At 40.8% G+C, this 25,474-nt stretch overlaps 1 protein-coding gene across 2 annotated transcripts; it reads left to right on the forward strand.

The window, feature by feature from the left end:
* The first annotated feature begins 200 nt into the window (after positions 1 to 200).
* LOC131982667 (acid-sensing ion channel 2-like) lies at positions 201 to 3,671 on the forward strand. 2 transcript variants are annotated; one of them, XM_059347211.1, is made up of 2 exons: positions 201 to 240; positions 2,959 to 3,671. In XM_059347211.1, exon 2 carries the CDS (start codon positions 3,004 to 3,006, stop codon positions 3,619 to 3,621), a length of 618 nt encoding a protein of 205 aa, XP_059203194.1. In that variant the 5' UTR covers positions 201 to 240; positions 2,959 to 3,003; the 3' UTR covers positions 3,622 to 3,671. The 2 variants fall into 2 exon arrangements, with proteins under 2 accessions (XP_059203194.1, XP_059203193.1); XM_059347210.1 differs by lacking the exon at positions 201 to 240 and adding an exon at positions 1,921 to 2,212.
* Positions 3,672 to 25,474: the final 21,803 nt, after the last annotated feature.

The raw sequence follows: 25,474 nt of genomic DNA on the forward strand, positions 1-25,474 counted from the left end.
AAGGATAAAAGGTTCCTTCATATAGAGTTTGCGCATTGGGATGTCCTTTCAAGATAGCAGGTCTTGATCGATTTCCGGGTCAAGTGATCAAGGAAAAAGAAGTCAAGAAGGGAGACTGAGGCAAAGCCTTTCTAACTCCTGTCTAATCGAAATAAAGAGGCAGAGCGGTGGAGCAGGGCTGAACTGAGGCGGGGCTAATGCAACGGCGAGCCAACTGTAAGGGCAGTGTGTGCACAACAGGTGAGTTATAAAACTTCACTCCCTCATAGTTCTATTGAAGGGGAAATTTGGCTATTATGAACAAAACCATTTTTTTTACCAGGCCGTAAAAATGTTTATTTCTGCTGTGAAGTTTGATATTTTGTTGTGAGAGCCAAAGAGGATTGTCCAGGTCCATGTTCAGGAGTATTGCACAGGAATTGTTTCTAACACTATATGACTGATTTAACTGTCCATTAGAATGATAGCGTGTGGAAAAGAGACTTTTCTTGTCTCTGTTTGCTTTGGTACCACAGGGGAAAAGTTGGAACTGGTTGTGTCCAGGGTTTAAAATTTGTGTACTAAGTGATGTTTACCAGACAGTATGACTGAAGTGTAGAACTGCATCAGCAGCTCCTGAGGCAGGTTTAACCTCCAGAGTTGGCCCAGGAAGTTTATATTGGCTGGTTCTTTTTAAAGGTGTAGTCGATAAAACCAAGTGCGTTGGCTTGGAAACAAACAGGTCAATTGCTTGGTTGGCAGCTATGCTAACCACTGTACCAACATCTGTAATGCTGCATTTCTTTGTACTCTACTTACTGTTCTGCTTTTCTTAGCTCACGGCAACATACTCTTCTGTATATACATACTACATATATTGTGTTGTTTATAAATGCTATTGATCCAATTCCCCTTCTGTGTTTTCTGTTGTGTTATGCTTTTGACAGGTTTATTTTTGCTTGGCCGGGATATTCTAATTGAAGGGGTCCTGATATTTTTTTGTCGTTATCAGCCCAAAGAAAATCCTGCTTTGTTTAGTTTTATTTCTCTCCATATCGCTCATAATCCAGTTCATTAAGCTTTTAACTTTTCTTTTACCTGAAATTGATGAGGTGGAATTCAGATTTATTGTCAAAGATCATGTTGACAACCTGCCTATTTCCATTCAATCCAAATACAGACTAAAGTAGTTTTCTCTTTCACCACCTTTTAACCCTTCTTTTTATTTTCCTCTCACTGGCTATCACTACCTGTCTCCTCAAATCTCTTCACATACTGACTCTTGATTGATAGATACAATGCTGCTCACAAGTGCCTGAAATTACAGATAGACTGTTCTGTTTGAGAGTTTCTTGCACATGACAAACACACTCTCTGTACTTATTATTCCCTTTACATCTGTGTTGCCCTGCTGTGAACGTGAGCGTATGTGTCTGAATTACTTTCTTCTGTGTGACATTACTGTGCAGCCTGTGTGACCGCACTTCTTCGCTCGCTTGCTCGCTCTTTTTTTAGTTTTCCTATCTTATTTTTGTCCTCATCCCTCCCTTCAACCTCCTTTTACTCCTCCGTCTCTGCTTCTGCTTCACTTCCCATGACATACACCCCCAACCCCCACTCCCTCCCCTTCCCCTTTCCCCGACCAAGCAAACACCACTGTTTTCCCCTGTACTATCTGTCTCTCCGACAGCTTCACGTTTTTCATCCATCCATCAATCTGCTTGTGACGGACGAGATGTGGAAATATGAAAGGCTGAGAGACAAATGAGAGAGGGAAGGTGGCAGGGTTTGAGGAGGAAGAAAACATTCAATAAGAGACTTTGCTGTTGAGAGAGCAAAGGAGGAGAGTGCCTTCTTCCCTCCTCTCTTTCTCCCCCCTCCTTCTCTCTCTCTCTCTCTCTCTCTCTCTCCTCACTGTGCGAGCATGTGTGTTGGTGTGTGCGCCTTCCGTCTCTCCCGGCTCCGCTGTTGTTCACCGCCGTCACAGATGAGCTGGGAAGAGGAGGGAAAGCGGATGTATCTGGCCAGAGGAAAACGGGAGGAGTTTGGATCGACATGCGAGACTTACCAGCGGCTCTGATCATCAACGGCTCTCCCTCTCTTTCTCTGTGTGTGCGTCCCTCCCTGTCTCTCTGTCTCTCTCTCTTTCACACACGCACAAACACACGTGCGCTCTGAGACTCACACACACTCGCGCCGACTGGATGTCTTCTCGCTAGGCTGAACGAGAGAGGTGCTTAGGCTTGTCATTAGTTGGGCGCACGGGAGATCCTGAGAAGCCTGGAATAGTGTATGTGTGTGTGTCAGTTTTCGTGCACACTCATGCATGAGAGAGTTACTGCCTGAGTGCGTGTGTGTTTTTGAATGGAGATGAGTCAGGACGTTAAATACACAGAGGCAGCTTTGATTGGCTTGAGGCTTAAGTGACTCTCACCTCTCGCTCCGGGTGTCACAGAGGACTTACCTCTGGGATTTTGTCAATGAAATCGAGCAGTCACAGAGGGTGACAGAGGATGGAGATGAGGGTTTGGGGCAGTTTGGGATCTGGGTAGAGTGTGTGTGGGTGTTGTGGGTGTAATAGGAGCCACAGCCAAGCTGGCAGCCACAGTAACTCTCAGCTCAAGGGAGTGATTGAGAGTGGAGGTGGAGAGGAGAGGGATGCCCTGAGGGAGCATCTTTCTCTTACACTCCGTAGTAGTTATTTGGGTTGCTTTGCTTCCTTATGTTTTCTTCCTTTTCTCTGTCAGTTATTGCTTTGGTTTAAATTTGCTGCTTCTTCAGTGTCTATTATTTTTTTTTTAACAGTGCCCTTCTGTTTTTTGCATTTTGATGCCTTTCTTTCTTTCTTTCTTTCTTACTTTCTTTCTTTCTTTCTTTCTTTCTTTCTTTCTTACTACTCTCTTGCTTCATCAATGTACTCAATATGATTATGGGCTGTGGACCTAGGCTGTTATTGACGTTCCCTCTCTGTCTGTGCAGGTGTGAGTGCACCGGGCGCTCCCTGGCTGAGGGGCTGGAGGGCTGATGATGGATCTAAAGGAGAGCTGTGGCAGTCAGGGGAGCCAGGAGAGCTCCAGCCTGCATCCCACCTCCTGGCAGGCCTTCGCTCACACCAGCACGCTGCATGGCCTGCGCTTCATCTTTCCTTATGGTCAGCCCAGTCTGCGCCGCTTGCTCTGGGCTGTGGCTCTGCTGGCCTGCCTGGGACTGTTAGCTTTGGAGAGTGCTGAGCGCCTGGCCTATTTCTTCTCCTACCCTCATGTGACCAGCGTGGACGCTGTGGTGTCGAGCAGCCTGGTCTTCCCTGCTGTGACCATTTGTAACCTCAATGCTTACCGATTCAGCCGCCTCACGCGCAATGATTTGTATCACGCTGGAGAGCTGCTGGCCCTGCTGGATGTGCACCTGACGATCCCCCAGCCTCACCTGGCGGAGCCTGATGTGCTGGCTTTCCTGCAGGAAAAAGCCAACTTCACCGCCTACAGGCCCAAGGCATTCAGCATGAAGGAGTTCATTGAGAGGGTCGGCCATGACCTTAAAGAGATGATGCTCTACTGCCGTTACCAAGGCCAGGAGTGCAGCCACAGCGACTTCAAAACCGTGAGTCCACTCATGTCTTCTTTTAAATGTCAGCTCTGTTGAGGTCAGAACCTTTCTGCAGCATCCTAGCCCTCAGAGGACTCTGCTTGTGAGGTGTTCCGGTTGCGTGTTCTGAGTCTTGCAAGTTTCCAGAGATGGATGATTTTTTTCTGCCAGCAAAATGACTTGATGTATGCTGATAGATGCTCTTTCCCTCCCACGCTGCTATGCTGGGTTTTCTCCTGCTGGGTTTTTCTCCTTGGGACTCTTATGTTTGGCTGCACAGGTTGACTCTCAAGCTTTGTTCTGCAAATATATTCTCTGCTGTTGCCTGGTTGTTCTCCTCAGCCTTCACATAATACCACTGTGCTTAGTGGCATGTACAGTTCTGCAACAGGTCTTCAGTATTTTGGTCACTGAAGGAAAGTAATTGTTTTGTCTCGGGCCATAGTGAATAGCAAATTCCCCTAAATCCCATTCTTTATTTTTCCAGGCAAAGAGGTTTATTTCTTTGTTCAACAAATCAGAGAATTGAAAGGATGTTTTTGTACCTGCTGGATTGTCTGGTAATATAGAAGAAAAAAGGCAGCCAAAATATACTGGAGTTAATTTCTACCTCTAATTTTGCTTGCTATTCAGTGTAGCAGTGTGTTGTTTTGCTTGTTCTGTGTGAATCGTTTGTTTAGAAAACCTGATGACATATACCAGAGCTAGGTTATGTTGTGTTGGTGAAATACACTGATTTAAGGCATTTATTTTTCAGCAAATATTTTTTTGGCAGATCAAAGTGAGCAATTTCTGGCAAAAGTTGGTTTTGACACAAAAAGCAGATTCTGAACACCCACTTGTTGCACACTTGGACTCCTTCAGACTGATTGTTAACTAAGTTCATAAGCAACTAGGTGAAGAGCACACTGCATTCAGTATGTGATTGCTAGAAAAATGAAAGATGAAGCTTTAATAGAAAACCTTGCCCCTCTATTGAGAGAGAAACTGACCTTGTGAGTAAAAACCCTGTCTCTCATTTCTTCAATGACAAACAGGATGTTAAAAGACATTTTCAATCTTCTAAGGTGTCTTGGGAAAGTGTTGTGGAGGATTTTGTTGCTGGTACTTTTGCAAGGTTTATCTCACTATCACAAATCATATTAACAGTTCTGCAGACCATTTTGAAATGTTTTTTTTTTTTTTTTTTTTACTTTTCCTCTGCTGTTAAAGACTTTTGGCAGACCCTTGAGTTGTGTAATCCATCACACTGAACACCCAAACTGCATTTGGGCTGTTTTTTGTTGCATTATTATTGTCTGCCTTTGCATTTTAGGTGCAGATTGATATTAAAGACTGCTATATAATATTCATGTAACGATGACTGTGGGTGGGGTTTGATGACAATTTAATCTATATTAGTTTAGCTTCCAACATTTCCAAGTAACAATAGTGATAGATAAAAATAACAATATAGATCTGTAATTAACACCTTTTGTTGGCTGAGAAGACACACATTTCTGCATTTTAGTGAAAGCCTACATTTAGTTCACATGTTGAGCAGCATCAACACATTAGATTAACAGTTCTTCCTGCCTTCACTGCCTTTTGCACCATATATTTCATGAACTACTTTCATTTAAATACAGGAATTCTTGATTCAGAACTGTTTGGTGATGAGCTAAAAACACCTGTATGCTATGCCTAAAACTATTATTGGGTGATTTTTCCACTGATGTGACGTGATGCTTCTTTTAGAGATGCACCTGTTTCTATGCTTATAGCAGTACAAACGTGTGTGTTTGTGCCATCAGTTACAGTCATTGTCACAGAATTTATGGTTTGGGACCTAGAAGACAAGTATGGGGTCAGTACTTGGCAGTATTAAATTGAAGTACCAGAATTGGTATTGAGAGAGAAAGCATCTGTTCTCTCATAATCACTCAGTATAGATGCTTGATGAAGCTTGAAGAGAGCACATATACCAGATAGTAGCCAAAAGTTTCTTTTGGCCTGTTGTCAAGTTATGGAGTTACCTTTAATTAGCTGCAGCTGATAAAGTCCGCCGCCCATGATGTTTGTAATTTCAACTGGTAAAAGAAAGATAAGCTTGCTAACGTTACCTGAATGTTGTTAAAATACACTGTGCAGTGTGAGGAAATATAAAAGATTTAATAAGAGATGTTAGATAGGGAATTACAGTCATTATCTATCTATCTATCTATCTATCTATCTATCTATCTATCTATCTATCTATCTATCTATCTATCTATCTATCTATCCATCCATCCATCCATCCATCCATCCATCCATCCATCCATCCATCCATCCATCCATCCATCCATCCATCCATCCATCCATCCATCTATCTATCTATCTATCTATCTATCTATCTATCTATCTATCTATCTATCTATCTATCTATCTATCTATCTATCTATCTATCTATCTATCTATTCTGCTGATCAATTTCTCAATTTATTGATTAATTGCTTGTTCTATGAAAGGCTAAAAACATTGAAAATAAATTCCCATTGCAATTTTTAAGAACCCAACATGACATGCTCAAATGTCATATTTTTGCTGGACCAAAAAGTCAATAACAAAATATATTCAGTTTTATTATGACAATTAGAAGCAGCCACTGTCATTTGAGAAGCTCGAGCTGGACATTGTGTATCATTAAAAACATTTTTTGCTTGAAAAAGGACTGACTGATATTTTTCTGTTGATTGACTTAATGATTAAACATTTCAGCTCTAGTGTCAGATCTTAATAAATCCAGGTATGTAGCAGAACAGGAGCTGGATCACAAATAAACGTGTTGCAGTCTTAATGTTTAATGTACTGCACTGCACAGACATTAGTGAAAAACAATGAATTCCTGGTACAGTAGAAACACAGCTACAGTTTTCCTTGAATTCCTTCACTTTGTATGTACCATTGCATAGAGTCGTGTAATGGGCAGTTGCCTAACTAGCAGCCTGACTTTCTATTTCAAGCTTGTACACAGATTGCAGCTGATACAGATCTGTATTAACGAGACGTTCTGTTTGTTTGTTGGCCTTAAAACTGACCAGTGAAGCATGCACAATACACACAGCACTATGAAGCTGCCTCTGGGATCCGATCCGCTTTGATGAGGTCTTCATTTCGTGGAGAGTGGATACTGTTTTCATTAACAGAGCACATCCACAGCATTATTGCACATCAGCTGTGTTTAATCTAAGACATTACAGCTTTACTGTTGGATTGATATCTTCATGTTTCATCCTGAGAGATACTCAATGCAGAGACGCTAATTGGAAAAACAACAATACTGGATTTCCCGTGACTTCAGAGGAATGCTTCCCCTGGAGTTTTGATCCATATTTCAGTGAGCTGCAGCAAAGCTGCAAGTCTGACAGGAGAACATTTTCATAATATCATTCTGTTGAATCTTTAGGGAGTTAATATAAAGCTAGTTTGGCTTGTCACTGCCTTTCCATGCAGCCCACTGAGTCTCTATTTGACTCCCCTGAGTCTTGCATGTTGTATGACACGCCTTTGACCTCAAGCTGGGTTCAAAGATAATCATGTTGACAGAGAGGCTACTAGAAGGCACTGTCATCCTCTTTGCCCTCTGCCTGTTGCTGCTGCTGAGCTCCTCCTGACTTCTCCCCACTCCTCTCTGTCGACTCGCTCTGTCTCTTCTCTGTCACTGCATCGACACACCTTCATATCTCAGCCGCCTTCTGAGAGGGGAAAAAAGAAAAAAAACAAAAAAGGGCCACCAAAAATAGAAAAACACATGCATGAATGCGCACAGACACATGCATACAGACAAACGCATACACACCAAAATATACGCATACATGAATGACTACACGCACACACACATGGAGGAACGACATTACCATGATACTCCAGGGACCCGAGTCAGCGTTTGACTGACATTGTGATGAATGACCGTAGGGAGGATTGTGGGACACAGGAGACAGTGTGATGTGACTGATGGAACTGGAGCAGAGCGCTGCACAAAAGGGAAATGACAGCATCAGTGTGCACATTTCCACCTATATGCATGCATTATGTGCGGGCCCGGACATTTTTTAGCATTTCTCAAATGTGCAGACTGCTTATGTTGTTCATTTTTGTGCTCATATGTGAGCACGCCTCACAACCCATCTGACAAAATTATTCCTAAATAAGCATTTTGGTACACTTGTTTTCTCAAGGATGCCAAAAGGGAGAAAATGACTCGAGCCACATGCAGCATCCTTCTGCCAAACAATACAAAAGCCTGCTTTCACACTCTCACAAGAAATTCTTTCAATACAACATACTCTGCATGGATGCTGAGTGGTCAGAGTACATCTCATTATATTGATTCTTTGGAAAGTGATACAATATTTGCTGATATCACAAAGTCTACCACGATGCGATTTCAATTTGATTGAATTCAATATATCGACATGTTGTCGATATGAGATGATATCATGCACCCATTTAACACAATAGGTTAAAAATCATATTTATATCAACTCACAAAAGACAACAAAAATATGATTTAGTCATTTATTTCTGAGCTCTTCAAACATTAAAATAAGAAACAATCTATTATTTTTCATAATGACAATAAAAAAGTGGGAAAAATAAAATCAAAGCATATCATAGAGAAAATATGTATCAATATTTTCACTTTATATCGGTAATTTAAGATTACTGATCACTCAATTGATATGTTGATACACATCAATATATTTGTTACACCCATAACAGAAGTGTATTATACCTCAAAGCCATACTGTGTAGACATGCTTGTGTGATGTTTTATTTTCTATGAATAGTTTTTTTCCCCCCTCTTTCATGGTGTTGTATTACCTTTGCAAAGGAGGTTAGGATTTTGTTACTTTTTGTGTTTGTTGTTGTCTGTTTATGAGCAGATTCTGTAAAAATTACTGGCTCGATTAAACTTGGTGAAAAGCTGTTGTCTTAATGTACAGTAGCCGCACAACAACATAACCTAAAATTGGAAAAATCTCAAATTTATATCACAAACTGAAAACGGACTGCACTTCTATAGCAATTTTCTAGTCGTTGAGACCACTCAAAGCTTAACACTACAGAAGGCGCTCATTCATCCATTCACACACACATTCATACTGGTGGCTGAGGCTACCCTAAACGGTGCTACCTGCCACCATCAGGAATTCATTCACACATCGATGAACACAGCAAGGGGAGCAATTTGGGGTTCAGTATCTTGCCCAAGGATACTTTGATATAGGCCGCCATGGTCAGGGATCGAACCATCGATCAGTTGGCGACCACTCTACCAACTTAGCCTCAGCCACCCTGTCTGGTGTGATGATGTAAAAAAATTGTGTCATCTCTGATCATCTATTTCCTCAATTGATCATAAGCTGAGATGAGGATCTGGGTGCCTTATCAATTGAGCTGAATGTTTCCTGTGGTGAACTCTATTGTAATTTTGATATCATCCATTTCACCCAACAGTAAGAAGGTGTGCTGATGTCGGTGAGTGGATCATGCATTATGTGATTTAGTGGACTTCCCCTTGCCTGCGTTGGTTTTGTCGAGTGTGATTACAACTATGATTAAATGCTGATTGATCACACTGACAAGCCACATCCGTGTCTGCCAGAGTGAATCAGCTCAGTGTGTCTGACCTGCACTCGCTGCATGCTTCAGTTGTATATATAAATACCCCTGGAGCACTGCAGGCCAGGGAGGACCCTATCACACTCTCTGCCTTAATGTGAAACCTGATAGCAGCCAGACCCTGAGCTCTGTATCACACAGACACTAATTAGCCACTCGTCTATTCCTCTGACCAGAGCCTTGTTGGAACAACACTGCAAATGCAATGGTGCTGGCTGTTTACAGCAGCAGTAATTAGTTGTTACACACAACCTGTGGCCTTAGCGCTCCACTAGCTGACTATTGCATGGCTTGGTTGTCCTCGCTCTCGCCAGCAGAGCAACACAAGACTACTGTCAGTCACCCATCAGGGAGGATTTTGTGCTTTCTAATCTGTCCTCCCTCCCTCACCACCTCCTCATCCTCTGGCCGCTACAACCGCATTTTATCACTTTCATTTCTCAACATCTGAAAACCCAATGCATCACATTAGGTTTTAGTGGATGTACTGTATTAATCACTAATGTGGCATTACCATGGCATTTTACATTCCCGGCAGGCATGATGTCTGAGTCTCTTAAAGGGCATGGAAAGCACCGCTACCACCCACAAGCCCGCCTCTCTAAAACGCCCCAGAGAGGCAGCAGCAACCTGTACTATTTAACCAGCTTGGAAGAAAAGCTGGAGTGCAGCCACAGACAGACAGCTCAGTGTGGATGGTGCTTATGTGGTAGACACTGCAGCTGTCTGCAGTGGTGGATTATGGTAGGCTGATGATATATAGTGTGTGTTGTGGTGAAGCTTAAAGGAGCAGTAATTTTCCCCTGAAGTGTTTTCCTCACTCTCTAACAACCGATACTGATTTTGGACTGTGCTGGAGATTATTGGCTTAGTGATTAATGAAATGATTAATTTGGCAGTTTGTTTCCTGTCCAATAGAAAATACGTTCATCCAGTCCTTCCTCCATTTTCAGAGCTTTAATCATGAACAGGATAAACACATGGTCTTGCACACTTGACTCAGTTGCTAGCAGGCGAAGTATACAACGTAGGAATATTTTCTACTCTTCCCTCTTTGTAAAACTGAGATGATGTGAATGTAACAGGTGGCCTTTGTCACAGTGGGTCCTGCGTTGACTAAATCAGTTTGTTACTTGGTGTTGGAAATATTTAAAATCTTGCTTTAAGGCAGCTACACTTGATCAGCAGTAAAACTGCTCTTCTCTGGCTGTGCCATTGTTTTCCTATGGGGAGCATCAGCATTAGCCGTGGCGCTGCACCACCCTCGCCGATTTCTGCTCTCAAAGTTGTAGGCGATTAGTCATATAGTTTACAAATTTAGCTAAATCCAATGCGACAGTTAGCTGTGCTGTTAATGTACATTGCCAGACAGTCACAGTGAGAGGGGCTATGCATCATATGATGTAGTTATGAAGGAGTATATAAACCATACAGCATGTAATTAATTAATATTGGGTATTTAATATAAGATAAGATATTTAGACACATTCAAATCATGATTTTGTTCCTGCTCCTTATTAGGGGCTGGGCATATTTTGACGTTTTCTGATACTAGTGTCAATGCCATACCTGAGTTTCATTTTTTCCTGTTTTTTGAAGCCTTACTATGAAAAATATGAACAAAATTCTCGACTGTTGAATGTTGTCTAAACATAAGCAGCCATAATAATAACTATAATAACTTTGCTTGAATATAATGAGATCTTAACAAAATGCAAAATTATTATAATATGAGGAATCATCTGATCAAAGATAATGTAAAAATAACAACCTGGTCTCACAGAAATCCGTGAAATAGCCACGGATTTTGCTTAACTCAAAATCCGTGGAATAGCCACGGAATCGCTCAAATTTCCGTGAAACTGACACGGATTTCGCTACAATGCAAGTTAATGACAGTCATATCCCGTGGCTATTGGTTTGTTCCAAGTCACGTGACTTTCAAGGTCCCAGCGGTCAGAACAAAAAACATGGCGGACAGTTCTCTCATTTTTAGTGAAAAATCAATATTTTGACTTAGTTTCTGCATAAAAATGGATTTTGATCACATTCCTAGCGAGAAATATATGTTTTATTTTCTAAATATTCACTCAGTGAATGTACATAATCACTTTGTATGTTGGAATAGCCACGGGATATGACTATGTCATTAACTTGCATTGTAGCGAAATCCGTGTCAGTTTCACGGAAATTTGAGCGATTCTGTGGCTATTCCACGGATTTTGAGTTAAGCGAAATCCGTGGCTATTTCACAGATTTCTGTGAGACCATGTTGAAAAATAATGTAGGGCACAAATCTGACCTGAAACTGAATATCAAAGTTTCTTTTGACTGATTTCGATACTCTGTTCTGTATAGTTTGGTCCCAAAAAAGGTTATTTGGTATGCACAGTTTTCATGGAGAGAGTAGTGTTTGTATGGTTCTGTTGCAGCAGGAGAAACTACAGACGACATTTAGACAGCCTTTCTTTATGCTCAGCATGAACAAAATGTCAAGTTCAAATGCAGGTTCAACCAAGAGAAACTCTTGGTGTGGTTCACCTTCAGAGTGCTGCAGGAATAGACATAAAATGCCACTTTTGCTGGAATGCATGTAATTATTTTGTGCACTTCATTGTAGGCCTGGGCCGATAATCAATAAATCAATTAATCGCAAGATAAATTAAATGAACTCAATAATTTTGCCGGCCTCGATGTATCGCCATGCGCATGCGTGTTTGTTTTCCTCGTCTGTTGCCTCCAAGCAGGCTGGATGACAAGAGGGTTCACTCTGTGCTCGATCTCAGCACCTGGGCGCCTTTGTTCCATAGCAGAATGAGCGGAGTGAACCCTCCTGTCAGTCATCCAGTCTCTTTGTCTCTGTGGGGAAGGCTGGGCCGCTAGCATTGGCTACACACAGAGTGCAGCAGGTGAGCCTCGTGCGGAGCAACGCGAGGAAAAAAGATGATTGCAAAGCCAAATGCCACAGCCCCGGTGTGGGAATGTGTCGGTTTCAAACCGAATGAAAAAGGTGAGCCCATCAACACACGGACGAGCCTGTATGCCGAATTTGTTCAAAAGTGGTGGCAACAAAAAAAGCCACCACAACAAACTTGCATGCCCATCTAAAGCAGAACCACCCGACCCAGTTTTCCCAGCTGGGGAAAAAAACTGCACCTGGAGATGCAGAGCCTTCCTCCCGACAGTCAACACTGGTCGACAAAGTAAATATAAACGCTGTGCGCTCACATAAAGTGGAGTTTGCTACATCGCAAAATAAATGCTGCCCTTTAAAAAAAAAAAAAAATAGTTTTATTTATTTAGGATATTTAAACGTTCTTAAAATTACAATTACAATGGTAAAAAACACTGAGAAATGAAAATGTATTGTAGGGTGTGCATTATTATGATATATTATCATGTTGACAATAATATCGTTTATCGGCAATAATTTGTGGGACAATATATCGTCCAGCAAAATTTGTTATCGTCCCAGGCCTACTTCATTGTGCAGTTAACGGAGTGCAGTGTCAGTGACAGTGATTTGGAAATAAGTAGGGCTCTATATAGTCCATATGAATCTATCAAAAAATGCCTGGATCAGCTCCTGCCCTGACCGAGTTCGGCTTAGGACATACCTGATATATATGTTTTATTTCATAGCCTAGTTAATCACCTTGTGGTCTCTAAAGGGAGTTGGAAAATGAGTGGTTTATGGCAGAGATAGAGAGCTGTGTCAGTGACTGAGGAGAGGAGAAGTCAGGACATGAAATCATGGTTTGATTTTGGCTTGCATTCACGTCTGCAAAGAGAGAAGGGGAAGCTGGAAGAGAGGAGAGGAGTACGGCCCATTACCTCAGCAGCCTGTCTGGAGACCTACTGCATCATGGCCACAAGAGGAGGAGGATATGCGAGGAGTGTGTCTGGCTGTGTGTGTGTTTGTTCATGAGTGTGTGTTTTAATGTGCTCCAGGGTATGTTTATATTTTCATGTGTATGTGGGTTTGTGTTGTAAGTTTCTGTCACATGCAGTCAGTCTTGGTTTGTACTACGTGTGTTAGTGTGTGTGTGTGTGTGTGTGTGTGTGTGTTTGTTTGTTGCTGCTGCTACATGCATTAGTCATGAATTGCTTCCAACAGATATTGACTAATGGGTATAAAATCAAAGATCAACTAGCTAGTTAATTTGAATCGTCTGTTCTGTCTGGATACTACAGAGGAAATTATGATCTACTGTAATCAGTACTTAGCTTCTAAGAAGCATTGTGTCTTGCATGATAATGATAATTTTATGCTCTATTGATCAGTTTGAGAGATCCTCTTTTGTTTGCCTACCTCTGCAGACAGTAATGTCAGCATCCTGGGGAGTAATGAAAATACAGTGACTTGCACTAAACGATTTAAGCAAAATGTAACCAGAAGGTTGCACTTCTTTTTTTTCTTCTGTTGAGACTTTAATGGCTTTAACTGAGCTCTTATTTTGAAATTGAATCTGCTGAATTACATGTGAAAATAATTCTGAATGATAGGCTAAAGCAAATAATAGCAAATTGGTTTTGGTGAGAAATTCACAAAATTGTTTTTGGTTGCAGTCAGAAAATGCTGGTGTGGGTGGGCACCTGTGAATTGGCGTTACATTTGTATTCTCCTTGCAGCTGTAGAGTGTTAGAGGTTTTTGGCTCTGTCAGGTTCCTTGATAAGCTGCCTGACTTTGCTCAACATCTAACAGTGTTAGATGCTCAAACTTGACTGGTTGGTGTTTGAAAAAGATAAAATCACACGACCTCCTTAAACAGACTGACCCTGAATCCCCGTTTAGACTGCAGGTTTCAAACCGCAATATTTACCCCTCTGTAACTTTTCGCCTGCAATCTTAATGTGCCAGAGGCGTGATGGGGGGACCAAGTTATCCCGGCACTGTAACTCCTTTAGAGGTAGTAATAGGCATAAAATTGATGAGACTGTTCGAGGCGGGATCAATGTGAACCGGCAGAAAATACGCAAAAAATATGTGACGTATCATCAGAAACAGCCTCTCACTTGAGTCCGAATATAATCAAATCATGTTCAGCAAAATGCATAACAACTTTGCTGAGTCTGTACAGCCAGAAACAGAACAACTGGCAGTTGTTCAGCCATTACTGTTTTGAATTCATTGCTGCTGCCGTTGCTTAATGTACACAAAGTGTCTGCCCTAATTGTAAACAAACAGATGTTGTTCACTGTACACAAAGTATCGGCTGCTAATTGTAAACAAACAGACAGCGCTCACTGTACACAAAGTGTCTGCCGCTTATTGTAAACAAACGGATGTTGCTTGCTGTACACATACTGCTGCAGCACATACTGTACTGCACTACTATGCTAACTGTGCAGCCCATTAGCACTGTGCTACTGTGCTGCATTGCTGATGCTCTGTTACACAACACCGTCTTCAACCACTTTGTTCTGCGATGCTGGCCTGCAATGTGAATGAACGCCAATATTAAGCCGCCGCGGAATGAGTATGGATGTCCTAAGGCGAGAAGCCAGCACAGCTCTTAACGGCAATATAGCGGGACTTCTCCAGAAACTCAGTCTGAAAGGGGCTTTAGATTCCTTTTTGCCCCACTGTCTTTCTCTCTTTAATCTCTTAAAGCTGCCCAGAAGCTTTTTTGATCTCAAGCGTTCAGACTCACCTGAGAGCTGTGTGCTTTGGGTCTCATGGGTCTGCAGAGGTAAAAAGATTTAGGCGGCTTTAACCCATTTAAGCCGAGAAAGCATTACTGCATTTCTACCATTAAAACCGGGAGCGCTGTTGCGTTATTCTACCATTATGGTCGGGACAGCGGATACGTCGTTTTGTAGTATTTGTATTTTTTTCCACCTATTTTCGGTCTCTTGGCCAATGAAATGCATCAGAATCATGATCAGAATACATGCAGGAGTGTCGCAATGCAACATTGGACTTTATCAGAACTTTGAAATCATGGCGGAGGATGACTATAGCGGAGGAGCTCAGAAGTAAGTGACGGAAGCGATCTTGATGAAAACAGCACCAATGACTTTATTGCTGATCTGGACTTTGAACCCTCGGAACCAATCGACCGGCATTTATGGATGAGGAATATGTTTTTAGACGACATATTTTCACAGAAGAACAGACAGATTTGTGGCCATCTGGAGATAATATTATTATTATTATTATTATTATTATTATTATTAATAACAATAGTAATAATAACAATAATAATAATAATTGACTGTGAAGATGATATAAGAAATCATGACTGTTTATGTCTTCTATTACTTTATGCGACGTTGAGTACCCTGAAAAGTCCAATATATAAAATGTGTTATTATTATTTTATTTTATTTTATTTTATTTTGTTTTATTTTATTTTATTTTATTTTATTTTATTTTATTTTATTTTATTTTATTTTTATATTATTACAGTAGGCTAATGAGAACTATGTCTATTTTTTCCAATGGTCATATCATGTTTGCATCTTGCTAATGGGCATGTATTAGTTTTATGCATAGGATTTTTGTTCAGTCAACTGTAACATTTGCTGAGTTTGTTGATTTTTTAAAAAACTTTATTGAAGGTTTGGACTCAAATAACTCAACTTCTCATGAAAGCCATGGGTATAAGCTCTCAAAAACTTTTTGAATTTAATTTCTATCTGCTACAGAGGCTGAAAAATCTTCTGTTGAATTTCCAGAAAAACTTAAGGTTTTAGGGGGTTCTTTCAAAATTGGCCATAGGTTTTCCAGGCATTTTTTTTCCAGGCGTTTTAGGCCTTAATGGGTTAAGAGAAACTGACCACTGCTTAAATGGGTACTTTGACTTGGAGTTTCTTTTGTGATCATCTCGAAATTCTTGTCACGTGGAAGCAGATGTACAAACTCACAAACCATGATTTTGTGTTTTATTCATTAAATCAGCTTAAGCTTTGTTTGGATGCTTCACGTTGTTGAAACTGTTTAGTGGTTGCTTTTTTACTATGCCTTTGTGTTGGAAAGTGCAGGGAATATATAGAGAGGTGGTGTAATTTACCCATATGGGCACATTTTGTTCTACCTTGCAATGTGACTTTAGAGTCTGCTGAAATACCAGACTAAAACTCTAAATGTCAAGTTATTCCTTATAACAGCTCCACCTGCCAGTGCCAGCCCCTTCCCTGTCTCCAGGTATGGCTGCCGTCCTGCTGGAAAGGATCTCACATCGTTGTCAGGACAATGTGCGTTCTTTTTGTCAAAATGATGCTTGTGTGCAGGACAGCATGACTTGAAATCACAGACATTGGCCCCATGAGGCCAAAGTTGGATTGATTCTCTGTCTCAACTATTTCTGTTTTACCAGGGTCTTTCTTTTCATTGTTGTCTTTACATGCCGGGCCATATCCGTCAGTGTAAAAGAAGAACAGGTTTCAGGCATGATAAATGTTTTTTAATGTTATCTGAACCCTGCAGTCAGCTAACCTTATTATGTGCAAACATCTTAAGCCATTTAGCTTGATAAGTAATGTTAGCAACAGATGAGCAAATCTATATGGATGCACTAGGAGCCTGTTGTAAGATAAAATTTGTGTGTTACAGTGCAGAGCAGAGAGACAGCATTCAATTACTCAGTAGTCCGCCAACTTGCTGCTCCCTACAAACATCAGCTAGTCTATTTCAACAATGTTAGGCTGAAGAAATGTGCATACAGGCTAAAAATTCAGCCATGGTGTTAGATGTAGTGAGAACAACTAAGAAAAAGTATGTAATTAATGCAGTGTAATACTCCATTGGCTGAAGCCCTTCGCTGCTGCGATCAGTAACCAGTTCTCTAAGCCTGACCAGCGACAGCTGCTGCTACCACCTAACCGGGCTTCTCTCACCTCTCTACACCCTCTGATACCATCCAATCTCCTTCAAACCATCTCCTCGGCAGTAAATACCTCAATCACACACATCATCAACTCCTCACTTACAGCTGGCGTGTTTCCCACCACCTTCAAACAGGCCCAGGTGACTCCACTGCTCAAAAAACCATCACTGGACCTCACACAGGTGGGCAACTACAGACCTGTCTCACTCCTACCATTCCTTTCAAAAATTCTGGAGCGCACAGTCTTGAACCAAGTCTCCAGGTTCCTTTTTTGAGAACAACCTGTACGATCCAAATCAGTCTGGCTTCAAGCAGGGTCACTTTACTGAGACTGCACTCCAGTCTGTAACAGAATCACTGCGTCTGGCTCGAGCAGCTGGTCAATCATCAGCTCTTTTGTTGCTAGACCTCTCCACATCTTTCGACACGGTTAACCACCAGATCCTCCTCTCTTCACTTGCAGAACTTGGTATTTCAGGTTCTCCCCCCCGATGGTTCGAGTCCTACCTAGCAGGGAGATCTTTTAGAGTATCTTGGAAGGGAGAAGTGTCCAAACTACAAAACCTTTCCACTGGGGTGCCTCAAGGATCAGTGCTAGGCCCCTTTCTCTTCTCAATTTACACCACCTCACTCGGCACAATCATCCGCAATCATGGCGTCTCATACCATTGTTTTGCCGATGATACCCAGCTGTTCTTTTCCTTCCCACCAAACGACCCCACAGTCTCGACCCGCATCTCTGTTTGTCTTGTGGACATCTCCACATGGATGACAGAACACCACATTCAGCTTAACCTCTCAAAGACGGAGCTCCTCGTCATCCCACCCCATCTGACCTTATATCAGCCTATCAATCTTCGGCTTGGATCTATGCAACTTGTACCCACAAGCTCTACACGAAACTTGGGTGTCATGATTGATGACCAACTGACCTTCAAGGTTCATGTATCCTCAATTGCCCGATCTTGTTGATTCCCCCTGTACAACATCAGGAAAATCAGACCCTATCTGACCGAGCAATCGACACAACTCCTGGTTCAGGCCCTTGTGTTATCCCGTTTAGACTACTGCAACTCACTACTGGCGGGTCTTCATGCATGCGCCACCAGAACTCTGCAGATGATCCAGAACGCGGCTGCATGTCTGGTCTTCATCCAGGAGAGCACATGTCACTCCGCTCTTCATCTCTCTGCACTGGCTCCCGGTCACAGCCCGCATCAAATTCAAAGCCTTGTCTCTTGCCTATAAAATAGCAATGGGCACAGCCCCTTCTTATCTAAACTCCTTTGTTCAGGTCCACAAACCCTCCCATTCACTACGCTCCTCGAGTGAAAGACGTCTGGCTCCTCCCCCGCTGAAGGCCTCTGGATCTCAAACTAGACTCTTCTCCTCTGTAGTGCCCCGGTGGTGGAATGAACTTACAAACTCCATCCCTTCTGCTGAGTCCTTCTCAATCTTATAGAAGAGACTGAAGACTCTCTTTACTGAACACCTTCACTCTTAATCTACACTGATGACTACGATAAGTATCGCACTGACCGCTCTTGCGACCTATAAAGCACTTGTGTCCTAATGGATTCAAACTTAACCCACAGCACTTACTCTTGCTATGTTTCTTGACTTCATCCTTGCTTGTGTTGTATTACTCTCATTTGTACGTCGCTCTGGATAAAATCGTCTGCTAAATGACATTGTAGAATTGTAGAATTTTAGCATGTTGTTGCTCAAATGACCAAAAAACACATTTAGTGACTATCAGGTGAACACAGTGGAGCATTCAGCAGCTAAAGAAGAATATATTCCCCTCAAGAGTTTGTGGACAATAAAAACAGCTAGAAGTAGGGTAAATATGGTGACTTGATATGTGGCAGTAAACATGAATCCACATGATTGCAAATGCTGCTCTGTGTGTGATGCTTTTGTAAATAGGCTGTTTCATTTAATATTTGCTTTAACGCCTGAAAGTTATAAAGTAATAATATGTCAGTATTATTGTTGTTCTGCCGCCTCAAAATGGCCCAAAAAAACCCAATAAGTGCATTTTATTTTAAGCATTTAAAGAGCGTATCCACTACTTAACACTATGTTGTCGATAATTTTGCAATTAAAGTCCGGGTAGAGCAAAAATACATTTGTGATCTGAGTTTTCCGCACCACAGAAAAATGTGTTCTTAAACACCCAGCCAAATTTAAATCATAAAAAATTTTGGTTTCAAAATAATGAAAAAATGAGCAGTCTTCTCTGCTCTGCAATGCTGGGGCGTGTCTGCTGAAGGCGCTAAAATAAATATATTGATATACAACTTCTCGGGTGACTCCCTGCTGCTGTCACAATGGCTCTCTGCTCAAAATGTTTATGCCAAACAAACTGCGGAGAATAAATCTTGTTTAATGTTTGGCAGAGATCTGAACTTGTATGCTTGTATGTCTACTCTCATGTCGGGTCTTGTCCCGTTGTCTTCAGCATGAAGTTCCTCGTGACTACCTGCTGACAATAAAGTTTTATTTTTAGGTTCATAAAATGCTCCAGAATTAGCACATATGTAGAATATTACTTCAGACATTTTAATCTTTTGTCACTTAACCGCTGACACAAGTTAACGCTAGCCTCAGCAAACGTTATGAGTAAATGTATAAATGTTAGCCATTGTTGGGGCAGACTTATGATAAAGAAGCTCCAGTGCTTAATCGAGCCATGATTGCAGACATGCCCCAAAAATTCTGAACACAGAAATGGAGAAAAATAGCTTAAGGGCCTAGCTCCAAAGTTCAGTCAGATATAGTTTTCAATCTTTGTACATGTTTTCAGCTTTTATTTTGTACCTTATAAAAATATGTTTCCATACAAATCTCTGATTTTACTCTACCAGTAATTTACTTTTAACATTTTTGCTATCCATCAACAGTGTGAATATGGGTGTATGAATGTAACAAGCTCGTAAATCGAGTGCCTCAGATTAAAAACGCAGCACATCTGGCGGCTATGTTGCATTCTGGCCCGTCAGAAATATGTTATGAACTATATTGAGAGTTTTACTTTTTACTCTGCCTCTTACTCTGACCCAAAAACTTTATGTTTCCAGCTGTTTTCAAGTTTTTAAAATTATTTTGCTGAGATCGAGTGATGTCTCACTTCCAGCTTCCTTCACTTCTCCTCTTTGGTTTGGCAGCAGCACTGTGGAAGAAATAAAGCAAAGCCTGTATGGATAACAGTGTGCTTAATGTTTGTTTGTGTAAATACAAACACCTGCATGAATGGACCCTGTATTATTCCATCCTCTGTTTCCTCAGACCTCTTCCATCTACTATTGTCTCTCTAGACTCCAGGTGAGCAATCCGTAAAAAAAAAAAAAAAAAAAAAAAAAAAGGACAGAGCAGCTACATAAACCTTGTTACCATGGGGACACCAGAGATAAACAACACAGCAGTATGAACAGGCAACATGTCCCCATTTCCTCATTTAGAGGAAAAATAGTTTGGGTGGTGATGACACTGAATTTTAAGCATCTGCCTGATGAAATCCTTTGGTGTTTCCTGAACATCCTGGTGAAATACACAAAAGCCTTTGATAACAGACTGATATCAGATGGTGTTTGATATGCTGTCTCGCATAAATTTGAACTTCTGACCTTCTATATAATGAGCCAGTATGCACTTTTGATTGGATTCCCCAGCACTTGGAGTGTCCTTTGAGAGCTCATTTGGATGAATATTTTATCAAGTTTAATCCTTTCTTACAACTCTGCATCATAACTAAAAAAATATTTCCAAAGGTAAAAGTTTTGTTTTAATTTCCACCTAGAAATATACTAAAGCATTTGAGAATACTCTGCTATGATTATTGTTTTTGTTGAACTTAGTTTTCCAACATAAAAAGTCTTGCCAAGAAAGGTTGTGGGATCCATAAGAAAGTGGCTGTGAAACACACAAAAACATCTTCTGTGTTTAACACAGAGTGTTTTTGCACTCTGCATTGACAAGTCTACTCTGCCATGGATATTTCAGGTTTCTTTTCTGGATTTTGAATTTGTGATGTACTCTATCTTTGTAATCTACAACTGTGCTTGTCCCCTGTATATTTAAATATCAAATTGTAGGGGAATGCACAGACATCTCCTCTTTCACTCGAGGAGTGTAAAACAGCTCTCTAGTAACAAATTTCTATAAGTCAGTATGTCAAGGTCAGACATTTTAATGGATATAAACATAAAACCACATCTTGTGCTTGAGTGCTGGGATATTTAAAGAAAAAAATTGTCAGCAAATCTGTAACATAAAAATACCTGCCTAAAAGCCCCCCTTTTTCTGCAAATTCCACATAAATGAGCAGCAGGGCAAACAACTGTTAGTGTTAAATTGTTTGTTTCACATATTCTTTTCTCACCTTATCATTCAGTCTTTCTCAGTCTGGTAATATCTTGCTAAGTTTGTGTCAGTTCTGCCTTCTTTACTTTCCCTTCTCAGCATTCACACTCAGTCCTGCTTTGGTAGTTGCCGCCACGCTTTCCCTCTCCATTCATTATTCAACGAGTGGTTGCTTGGATGTCCACGGATCTCGATCCAAACTCCATCCTGAGATACCACATGCGGCACCGTTGGGCGACTGGTACCATTAGTAACTGTCTCTATCATGTCTTGCTACAACAACACGCCACGTACCAGCGGCAGTGATACCGGCTGGTGTTCCTGACGAGATGAGTGCATCGCTGTGAAGCCAGCTCATTGTCAGCATCAGCTGTGATGCAGGAAGGTCGGCGGTTGTAGAGTTTGACTTGTTATGAATATGTACTGACAGCAGGCGAGCAGCAGAGGCAGTGTTTGATATGGTATCAACATGGACATTTGCTCAGCATGAGAACGACTGGAAGACAGGCGGGGGCGGGGATGGAGAAGTGGAGCAGGGTGAGGAAGTAGAGCAGGCTGAGTTTGGATGTGTGCGTTATTGTTACACCAGGCTAAAAGAAGGCAGCTGACACCCAAAGTGGTGCCGTCTCATGCCTGGCTGGCTTCATGATAAGGGCAGGAGGAGGGGAGAAGATGGAGAGTCAGTCAGAGTCAAGTTTCTGTGGTTGTTTGTGTGACAAACGGAGAAAAATAGAGAGCAATATAGTTTTGAGTGAGTGTTTGAGTTCAGTTGGCAATGCAAGCACTGCAAAGTATGCTACCTAAGTTATACTGCAACTAAACTAAACTAAACTACTTTGTTTAGGGCTGCACTTAACTATAAGACCATGAAATGTTAGAAAACATTGAAAGCTACCTTTTATAATTTACCAGAGTCCAGGTGACAGTTTTAATGCCTTTTTAAAGCTTTTATCTGTTTAAAGATATTAGTATAAAAGACAAGCAGTAAATCGTCACACTTGAGAAGCTTGAAAACAGACAGAAACTGAGCAACTAAAGGATTCATCAGTTAATTATTAACGTTTTTTAGTCCATCTAATGTCAAAAGGAAGTTAAAAATACACATTACTCAGAGCCCAAGGTCTCCAATCAAACACTTCATTATTTCATGATGATGAGAAACTGATTCCACACAACTATCATAACGGCTTTGACCCCCACACAACAAAATCTTTCTATTTTTATAGAAATACAAACATATTTCTCAAGGAAAACTGATTTATTGAAAGCTAAGGTTTACAGATGTTAAATAAAGTCTTACATTGGTTTCATTTCGTACTTTATAAACACACACACACACACACACACACACACACACACACACACACACACACACACACACACATTTTGTTGGTACCACGAACAGGACATAAATCCAGCTGTACCCTTTACCTGTGGAAACAATGATGTAATGGTGTAATTTATAGCATTTCTTGACAAGGATTACGCAACTGTTAACACACCATCACAACATTTGCATGCACCCGTGTCAGGTGTGAGCTTTCCTTTGTAAGTGCAGTGGGTGTCAGTCCTGCCCTCCTCCCCTTTCTCATGGGTCATAAGCTAAGTCTCACAAAAGCCCATCACGTTTAATGAGACACTAATTTGCATCAATTCTCTGTCAAACCATCCGGGACCCCACAGCAGCGAACCTAGCGTGTGTTGAGAAAGAGAAAAGAGAGACCAGAGGTTTGTTTCATTCCTATGTGTCAGCAACTGCCGTGGCCTAAGGCAAGATGTTTGCAGGTTGTCTGTCTGTCCATCCCTCCCCCCCATTCTTGTGAACCCAATGTCTCAGGAATGCCTTGAGAAATTTTCTTCATACTGGCACTTGGACAGAATGCACAGATATGGCCAAATATCAAGGTCACCGTTACCTTCCAACTTTTGGCTATAGCTTGTGAAGTTATCGAGTGATGTCATCTTATATGCAGAAGGTTAACTTCACAAAGTTGTCCCCAGATGAGTTGACAGCCTGGAAGAATTAGCAAACTAGCCAGTCATCCGCTAGTTTAGTTAGGTATCTTGCTAATTCAACCATGGTTCATACTACACTTGTTACAGAAAATTAGCTGCTGACGTGTGTTGTCACCATAACAATTAACAACAATTGCCATATGTACTACACTGTAAAAAAAGATAAATAATAGCTACTCAATAAAATTGAGGCAACAGATTGCAGATTGCAATATTATTTATTAAATCTAACTACGTTACAAGTTGAGTTAATAACAACCTAACAGGAAGTGTTAAGTGTCAATTAAAAACGGACTAATTCTATTGTGTTGGATTCATTCAAAATTCTCTTGATTTACAATTACATACACATAAAGATGATATTTAATGTGATCAAAATAAGTAGATTCTATCTCAAACATTTTTATATTAAAGTTACTTAAACAACTGCCTCAAAATCAAGGACGCCTTTATATTTAATACATTTTATCAAATATATTAAGTAAAATGAAATGACTACAGAATAATTTATTACAGTGGAGCCGAATAACAGCTGCAAACTATTTAATGTCTATTCTTATTCTTATTCTGTTTCTATGGTGTGCACATGATTTACCGTAGGACATTACAATTGATTTCATGTAATATTAGCAGTGGGAAGTTGTAACCTAAAGGTTAGAGAAGCAAGCTTGTGACTGGAAGATCGGCAGCAGGATAAATCTAGGTGGTGAAAGAGCAGCACCTGCCCCTCATGACCTCCAATCTCCTGAGGTGCCCTTGCGCAAGATCCTTAACCCCAACTGGTCCAGGGGAGCTGCTCAGTGGCCATCAGATCAGACTGTGGTTGTACTGGGCAGCTTTCAGGTGTTAATGTATCACTGAGTGAATGCAATTAGGACATTCCTGCAAAAGAGAGCAGTAGTCTCAGTATAAATCATTGTAGATTGTAGATAACGGATCCCCCAGCGTGTCTGGATGGAAAAAGATAACAAATAAAGTTCAGAAGAAGGTACTTAAACATACTTTCACCCTTGGCAGATGTCCTTAAACACACTGTGTTGTGTCTGAATATTCACAGCCTTATGTTCAGAGAGTCTGGAGAATCTGGAGATATGCAAACACGCTAGGGAAGAAACTAATTTTGTGATGCAATGTCAAACTATATTGATACAAACAGCATCAGTGTTTCTGCAATGTATATTTTGCTTAAGCGAAAAGCTTGGTGAGTGGGGTTTGCAGTATAAAAATGTACATGTTGTTTGGTGTAACATTATATAAGTTATAAGTTAGAATTATATGTTATATCCACTTAAAAAACAATTGTTGGTCGACTGCGCTTTGTACAGTAAATCGAGGTGCGCTGACAAGGACTTCGTTGTGCCTTTAGGTGTACCTAAAAATTACAGGACATTGCCGCATAAATCTATTCAGAAAAGGCACAAATTAATATATATTGTCTCACCCTATATCTTGTCTGAAAGTATAATAGCGCCTAGCCCAAGTATTTATCAAGCAAAATGTACTTCAAATGATATCTAAACCAGTTGCAGTGAAAGATAAAGAGTAAGCTCTTGAGTGTACAAAACACAAAATTATCTAATATGAAAAACATTCATGAGGCCTTGATGTGAAAAGAATGGTGAAATGATTTTCAAAAGAAGTCTAATTAAAACATATCCTTCTTATTGAGAGTGCAGCTTTTAACATTTTGCAGTTTATCATTTGGATTGACCAAGGGGGACTGGGGGAATAATACGACCAGCTCTTCTGGATCCTTCAACACTCATAATGTGCAATACACTCAAAGTTCTCAATGTGTTTTCCATGTAGTTATCGCCCTTTTATTTTTAGCAGCTACATGGACTATCTTGTGTTAATACTTCAGATTTCAGAGGGCTCCATTCGCACATCAATTCCACCTTAAGGCTACTGCTACATAAGGTCTCAGAAGTCTTGTCTAAACAAGACTCCTGGTGCACATATATCTAAACCTCATTAAACTGCACAAGGCAGTGTCATAGGGTACTCATAAATCCAAAACAAGAAGGAAACGATAATTAAGCTCCATAATGAA

This window comes from Centropristis striata, chromosome 13 (genome assembly GCF_030273125.1).
Source record: "Centropristis striata isolate RG_2023a ecotype Rhode Island chromosome 13, C.striata_1.0, whole genome shotgun sequence".
Classification (NCBI taxonomy): domain Eukaryota; kingdom Metazoa; phylum Chordata; class Actinopteri; order Perciformes; family Serranidae; genus Centropristis; species Centropristis striata.